Source organism: Lampris incognitus, chromosome 2 (genome assembly GCF_029633865.1).
Source record: "Lampris incognitus isolate fLamInc1 chromosome 2, fLamInc1.hap2, whole genome shotgun sequence".
Lineage (NCBI taxonomy): Eukaryota > Metazoa > Chordata > Actinopteri > Lampriformes > Lampridae > Lampris > Lampris incognitus.
In genome coordinates this window covers 26,330,487-26,338,741 of record NC_079212.1, presented here as the reverse complement: position 1 = coordinate 26,338,741, position 8,255 = coordinate 26,330,487, and the positions used below count along the sequence as shown (strand labels likewise).

At 41.1% G+C, this 8,255-nt stretch overlaps 1 protein-coding gene across 1 annotated transcript; it reads right to left on the bottom strand.

Moving 5' to 3' along the window:
* Position 1: 1 nt before the first annotated feature.
* Positions 2 to 5,300, bottom strand: mmp9 (matrix metallopeptidase 9). Its single transcript, XM_056273266.1, has 13 exons — positions 4,967 to 5,300; positions 4,494 to 4,732; positions 4,144 to 4,292; positions 3,846 to 3,974; positions 3,558 to 3,731; positions 3,253 to 3,426; positions 2,988 to 3,161; positions 2,738 to 2,893; positions 2,369 to 2,585; positions 2,133 to 2,272; positions 1,519 to 1,669; positions 827 to 930; positions 2 to 702 (listed from the first exon to the last, which is right to left on the bottom strand). The coding sequence occupies exons 1-13, from the start codon at positions 5,099 to 5,101 to the stop codon at positions 578 to 580; spliced, it is 2,067 nt and encodes a 688-aa protein (XP_056129241.1). The 5' UTR covers positions 5,102 to 5,300; the 3' UTR covers positions 2 to 577.
* Between the last annotated feature and the right edge of the window lie 2,955 nt (positions 5,301 to 8,255).

Genomic DNA, 8,255 nt, shown 5'->3' with positions numbered 1-8,255 from the left:
ACAGAATATGTTTATTGGCTTTAAAGTTGAACTTTAATACAAAACATAAATAATTTCAGTGAGGGAGACATGCAGTGCCATCCAGTGCAAGTAACTGGCCTTTAAGCCATTTATAGAAATACAAATGCATACAATTGTACAAAACATACAAGCCATCAAACACAAAAATAATATTACATATTGCTTCAAACACTTAAGTAATTCAATACTGTTAAAGTCTGAGCCTGTCAGACATAGATAAATCATTTATGAGCAAACATGAAATCTGATCTGATGCAGATAACACTTGGAAATATTTGAGCTAAGGTTATAGGCCTAAAATTTTAGGCCGCAATAACATCTGTTCACAGATAATCAGATTAAGAGCGAGGCAATTCCAGATGCTACACTTTTCTTAACTGATCTGAAACACTGAGTTTTTAAAGGCCTGGTTTTATATGCCACAACAGGGCTGGCTGAATAGCGGCCAATAATTTGCCATCTCAGAAAGCACACACAAATCAATCAATGCATGCTGTATTGGTTTTCCTAATATTATAGAAGTTGTTCAGCTCATGATGGTGTATTGATGTGTCCCTCAGTAATGATAGCCTGAGGAATCCGAACACTTCAGGATATCATACTTCACATAGCCCACGCGGTCCACCTGTCTGCGGGAATTCATACGCCAGTAGAAGCGATCGCGGCAAAAGTAGATGTGACCTAAAGTTGAGAGATTCCAATTTTTTATAACAAAGAACAAGATGGAGAACTCTTCGTGTAATACAAATACTTTGATACAGCATTTTCATTGGAATAAATATTTCAACATTTTATAAATATTTACCTTTGAACTGGAATACATCATGAGCATCGCTAGGGACGCCACCGAAGACCAAATCTGTGTACCGGGGGTACCCTCTGTCAATTTTCTGTGCCTTCACATCAAGCCTGTTTTGATCAGACACATCAGACATTATAACAAGAGATGACAGCAATAATTATTTTACTCTCTTCTATGTTGAATAAATATTCTGAAAACCTTGTAAAAGCCCTTTTTTAACATGATATGCTGACTCAAAGCGGTCGCAAATTCAAGTCTCAAGAGAAGTTGCAGGAGGATAGAAAGCACCTGTAATACACCTGAGATCCCCCTAGTACCACTGCTGTCAGCTACAGTACCATTGAGCACTGAAGCCAGAGGTACTGCAAAGAATCTTGCGTACTCTGACAAGCTGTGATGCTTGCCCCCCTAGAGTGATGCATCCAATTTATGACACTGTCATGATGTCTGTCTAAATGATCCCTTATAGCTTGGGGCCCTGTGAAAGTACCTCCCCCTCCCCCTTTTTCCTCTAAGCTTGAGCCATCAGTGGCCTCAGCGCCTTGCTGAAGCATATGATGGTGGATGATAAAAGAAGGGAGACCTAGAGTTTCTCACCCAGTACAGTAATTCAAGGTGGAAACCTCATTGTAACAGGTGTACATTTACAACTTCAGATGCATATATTTTGTATAATAGGTCAAACTTAAACTCACCTCCAGAAGTTCTCCCCACTGAAAAGCAAGACTTTGCTTTTCCCTCTCTGCAGTGAGCCCTCCACCTTTTGGATGTTGCTCGGTAAGCCTAGCTTCTCAATGCTGCGGGGTCCTAGAACGTTCTTTCCTGTGTACACCCAGAATCGAGTCCCTGTGGACGATACAAGAGAATATAGCTATGTGAGGATAACTGGCACTATTGGTAGGAGTATTAAAGAGCATTTTCTTATTATCACTTGTATACAAGTCAACTCAAGTCAATTTCATTTGTGTAGCCCAATATCACAAATTACAAATTTGCCTCAAGGGGCTTTACAGCAGCACAACATCCTGTCCTTAGACCCTCACACCGGATAAGGAAAACTCCCTAAAAAAAAATCCAAACGTTTAACAGGGAGAAAATATAGGAAGAACTCCAGCCCTCAGGGAGAGCAACAGAGGAGGGATCTCTCTCCCAAGACAGACAACGTGCAATGGATGTTGTGTGTACACAATTTACAGAATACAACATTGAAAGAGGATAAGAGAATTATAATGGAATTATAGAATACATGAAGAATATGATGAGGAGGATGCCAAGCAGTGTCCAGACACCACCAGAACAGCTGTGTTACCTGAGAAAAAGTAGATTTTCCTTGTCACAATGTCCTCGAAGGCGGTGTCAATGACGGCTGGCAGTGCTGGCCACCTCTCAGACATAGAAAACGGACCCTTGAGGTCCTCATTGTTCCTGCCGGACATCTTCCAGTAAAGTCTGTTGGGAGATCATATGATTCAGTAAAGGAGGAATGCCAAGTTGTACCCATAATATTTTCACCAATTTGCACAAAGAGAAGACATATCTGCTCACCCATCCTTGAAGAAATGCAGTTCTTGGCCAATCTCAGTGATGGTATCAAATTTGGTCATCTGGCAGATATCTTTTGTTGGATCAACAGGGTGTGTGGTGGTTGTGGTGGTCGGTTCTGTGGTAGCTGGAGTTTGAGGTTCATCAGTAGGCTCTGGGTTTGGAGTAGTGGTTTTGGTGGTGGGCTGTGGAGGTGTTGGATCAGGGCCAGTTTTGGATCCTGAAGATAAGAAATTGTTAGTCAAGAGAAATTTTTGGATTTGGATCAATAATTTTTAAACCTATGGAAACTTGACTGAATATGATTATTAAAATGTAGTGGAAAATACACTATGCTGATTTATGTTAGCTGTCTGTGTAATGATGACATACCATAGAGATACTGAATGCCTTCAATGTCGTCTTCATGCAGGGAGAAGTTTTCTACGTAGCTGTACATAGGGTACATGAGAGCTTCTCTGATATTGGTGTGGTCAAGCCCCAGAGCATGTCCAAATTCATGGGCTGCCACCAGGAACAAGCTGTAACCTAGGAGAAATAATAACTATCACTGTCTATTCAAATTAAATGCAAATCCAGAGCAATTATGCTGAATTCTGCTTGTTCTTTTGATGCTACTTACCTCTGTCTGGACAGAAACCCCATTTCTTGTCATCATCATAGTTCTCAGTGGTCGCGCACCACAACTTGCCATCTCCCCGCCCTTCACTGGTACAGGAGTCATAACTCCTACCCAGGAACACAAAGGGGAAGTGGCATGGTTCTCCCTCAGAATTTCCACCAATCACAGCATTGTCTGTGCAAACACAGAATCAACAATAAGGGAACAAGCCTTTGTGGCAGCATTGTGAAATAACTCACTCTATATGGTGGTGTACGACTCTCACCTCGACTGGGACAAAATCCATATTTCTTGTCATTGTCAAAGTTGTCTGTGGTAGAGCACCAGCGGTAGTCATCACTGCGGCCCTCAGTGGTACAGCTGTCATATGTCTCCCCCAGAAATGTGAAGGGGAAGACACATTTAGCTCCATCACTGTTTCCTCCAAATGTATACAGAACTGTCAGGGGAAAAAAGGGGATTGAAGAGTTGCAAAGAGTAATAAATACTATCAGCATGTCACAAAAGCAGGCGCTCTCATATTGGGGACCTTCTGACCTATGATTCTCCGTAACAAGAATTGTGACTTACGTTCACTAGGACAGAAGCCATATTTCTTGTCTCTTCCAAAGTCTGCTGTGGTGGCACACCAAGGTAAATTGTCGGAACGACCGTCAGTCGTACAGCTGCTGTAGTACTTGCCCTCAAATAGGAAGGGAAATTGGCACAAGGCACCCTCTGCATTCCCAAAGCGTGTCTTCACAACTTGAGTGAAAGCATAGATAATTTAATTGTCATTAATAAACTGAACACTAGATGGAGGGGTTGTTTCACTGATTATTTATGATAACATGAAGTCATTGGAAGGTCTGCTTTTACCTGGTCCTTTGCCCAGGGTCCAGTATTCATCATCATCAAAGTGGGCATCTCCCTGTAGTCCCTCACCAGGGGGATAGGCATGGGCCAGAAGACCATCTCTGCCATCAAATGGATATGGGTCTCCGTGATCTGCCAGAAAACCAGTATATCCATAATATAATTGTCCGATAAAAATAATTTATTTTCAAGTATTTTATGTATGTTTTGAAAGTAAAGTTGGATACAAACATTACACTTAGTTGTGTGGCCTAAGTCTTAAATTGCACATCATAAGGACAAAGCTACCAAAGACACCTACCGGCTTTTCCAAATAATATCATTATGTCAGCAGTCCCATCATAGAGCCGAGTGAAAGTTAGAGGGGACACATCGCTCCACACTTTGAAGGCTCTGGCAAAGGCATCGTCAATCAGAGACTGCTCCAAGTCGGGGGAGTAGTTAACGATCCTGTGCAGAAGAATACAGTCACACTATATTAAGACACACCAATGTGGCTCTATAAATCACACATTAAAACATTACATATCTCACAACAGTCAGCCCAACATAGGATTTTGGATGTCAAACTTGAACTAAACTTTGATAACCAGAAAAAAAAACGTTTGGAAGTATACTCTCTCTATTGACGAATCCTTTGCCTTGACTCACCTGTAAGTGATGTCATTATGGTCCCATTTCAAGTTTCCCTCAAAAGTCTTGTAGTTGCGTACATCAGGTACACCACAGCGAGGCTGCTTCATGACTTGCACCGTGGGCTTGTCTAATAGTCCTGTCTCCTCCAGTCCCATCTGCCTTTGCAGCCTCTTCAAAGCTTTTTCAGTGGACACCATGGACTGAAAGCCACTGCGGCGGAATGTGTTCATGTAGCCAAACTTCTTTAAATAACCCTGAAGGAGAACATGAAAAAAAAAAAAACACTGAAATTAGCACAGGTACATGGTGTGATTATAGTGCCAGACCCATTAAGCTTGTGTATTGAAAGCAAAAGTAGATTTAGCGGCATTATAATTGAAATTGAGACCTCCATTCCAGTAATTACTGAGGCATCTTTACTTCACAGCTCACACAGTATTTTGGGAATGCTAATCACTCTCAGACAAAATGAACCATCTGTTACTTACATCTGCCAGCTCGATATCAGTCGTGTTTTTAATGACATCTCCCGGGAAGGTAACAAAGACAGACTTGAGAGGAAGGCTCCATCCATCCAATGAGCACATCCCCAAAACAAGGAAAAGTGAAGCACAGGCTCTCATGGTGAGACCAAGACTTGGGTAAAATGTAGTGTGGAAACACGGGTTAGGTCTGTTGGTGACAAAGCGCTCTGTCAAACAAACAAAAAGAGATAAAAAAACAAAACAAAACAAAAGTTTCTCAAGTGAAGATTATAGGATATCAACAAAGTGTTCGCTCTGCAGTGTTGGCTCCAGCCTCTGTTTTGACTGGTGGCTTTTGTTGTCGCCCTCCTTTGTGCTCCTGAAGCTTTGGACTCTATTTATACGCTACCTAACATCTTAGTCACTTAACCTCGCCCCCGTCAGCAGCTAACCTCAACCCTCCCACTCCCAGATCTTCACAGAAAGTGGAGACGTAGAGTGGAGATTGGGGATTTCCGAAATATCTCCATTTAGCTTTACCTAACATTACATGAAATGTGGGCTAATTGTTCTTTTCTTGCATGATTTATTTTCAAAGGCGTCTGCTGGCAGTGGTAAAGGGACATTAAAACCAATTACATCAAATGATTGTTACTATTAATAAATGGTATCATTAGTAACATAAACATAATTATCATAATTTGGATTGTACAAGTTAATAATAACTTCATCAGCTAAATGATGCACCTTAAAACTTGGACCTAGCTATAAAATGTTCTGATAATGTAAAGTCTCCAAGGAAAAACGTCAGAAATATGACTTCAGCAGCACTGTCTGTCAATATCATTTGGTAGTTCAGCTCAGCTCAGCATTTTAGTTCATGGATAAAAACACACACAAAGCCCCGTCACACATATGAGTCATGCAATTCTTCAGCACATCCAAAATTTGGTCAGAAGCAACACACTCATCAAGGGCCCCAGCCAGTTTCCTTTGTTCTTATGGTCAAAGCTTTAAGATGGGGTTTGTGCCACTTTTCTGTTTTGATACATGCTGTAGAAAACAGCTTCCTCTTCATACAAGGCTGGCTAGTGAGTAAGATGCCAAACTGGGTCCAAATGGGGTCAGAGCGGGATTTTTTTCTAGAACCATATGAGTAAATATAACAGGCATGCATGCACATCTTGCCATTAAGAGATATGTAGTATGCCCTACTTAAATGCGTGTTTTACAAGGTACCAGTTACATTCGTCCGTCCATCCATCCATCCATCCATCCATTATCCAAACTGCTTATCCTGCTCTCAGGGTCGTGGGGATGCTGGAGCCTATCAACCTGAAAATTGTTCAACCACCTCAGGGAATTTTTACTGTTATTGAATGACTTTTTTTTGTTTGTTTTTTTTAGGAGATTTAAGACATATAAGTAAAGGTTTACTCTGTTGTTTCTGAGTGCCTTAGATTCTCATGTATTTCCATATCATATATTGTAGATTAGGTTTGAGGACAAAATATATGGTACAGATGAAAAATGAACATATTTCAAGTCCTCAATAATTCTTGAGAACTTACTCTCAATATTGTTGGTTAGAATTTAGGCAATGACCATCTGCATCATCACTGTACACATAGTACACTGATGCAGTGCCCTCACAAGCTTCATCATCAAGGTGTCGCAATCACAATATCACACACATCAGTGATGACTTATAACTGTTATTACGTTGTCAGTCTAGTAACAAGCCATGCTGTACTTTTCCCTCAAATAAGATCGCCTTTATTGCTCTCTCTCTGAGGAACTTTTTACCGATAAGATTTTTCCATCTTTTGAAAACAAATGAATGCGACACTGAATATAAAAAATGTTAATTTGTGATTTAAAACCTTGTAAGTCAACACCTCAGAGGTGTAATTGTTTGAATGTGGAAGTGTTGCATGAGTGTGGATGTAAATGTGTGGATGTGAACACGTATGTATTTGCATTGCTATTTTCTGTATACCTTTTCTGCATTTACACACAGATGTGCAGGTGTTTGTGGGTGTAGGTGTTATATGTTATTATTTAAGGATTCATATGTATCAGTGATGTTAGTAGGGGCACTTGTAGTTACGTGGTGTGAATCTACTCTGCTTAATTGTGGTTAAGTGGTATGAATCCACTCTGCTTCCTTTGTAAGTCATCGTATGATTACTCACCTGGTTCTCACCAAAATGGCCAAAGCTGCACAAGAGGGAATTTTTTTCAATGAGCACACTGCTGACATTTCCTGTGCTCCCATGCACGTTTATTTAGTTGGTGCCTAAAAGCTGCAAACCTGAAACCTGTTTTTTTTAATTATTATTCATTTTAATTTGCTGACACCTTTTTGATACTGATACTTTTTTTTGTGTGTGTATTTGACAACTGCAAATCCCACAGATCCAGAGTCATTGGTCCTATTGTTCCAGCTCCCTGTCCACTGCCATAAAAAAAAAAAAAAAACCATAAAAATGATGGTTAAAAACAATTTCAGGTATTGATGTTGACGTATACATTGCTAAATGTCTTCCAACATGCTTGGTCAGTCATTGTCAGCCACAACAAATTTGCTTCTTCAAACTTGCCGCTACCTGCCTTATTCTTAAGCATTCGGCTGTTTTGTTTTGTTTGTTTTTTCCTTTCTTCTTCTTCTTCTTCTTCTTCTTCTTCTTCTTCTTCTTCTTCTTTTTTAACCTGATTAATCGTCTAAATGGGCAACTAAACAGCATTCATGATTTGGATATTCCTGTATTAGCCACTGTTCCAAATACGCTGGTGATATCGAGTCAAAAGGACATTAGTTTGCGTGTAAATCTTCAGGGTTGCAACTTTAGTGTGCCGGAAGAAAAACAAGACTCCTACTTCGATTGCTGTGCCAGAAACAGGCCATGGTCAGATAAGGTATAGAGAGCAAAGTCTGAAACCCCACTTCAGACTACACCGTATTTCCTGGACCACAGATAGCACTCAGCAAAAAATGAATTGTTGTGAGGGAAAAAACATATTGTAGCGTGCATGGATAAGTAGACACGTTGGTCCTTGCCTAACGGGTCGGACCCTTTAGTCGACTGGTTAACGTTGTCGCTGGAGTGGGAGATACGGGTTAGCGTCCCTGCTGTAGCGGTTCCCGGGCTGCCCCCCCCAAATTCGCTGCATTGGTGTCAGAAGTGGGATGGTGAGACCGCGTGGTCATCGGAAGCGCGTGCGCCCAGAGGCGTGAGGGAGCTGATATGCTTAAACGCGGGGACGCGCTTTCCTGAAGGAGGGGGGGTAACGTAACGTGCATGGATGAGTA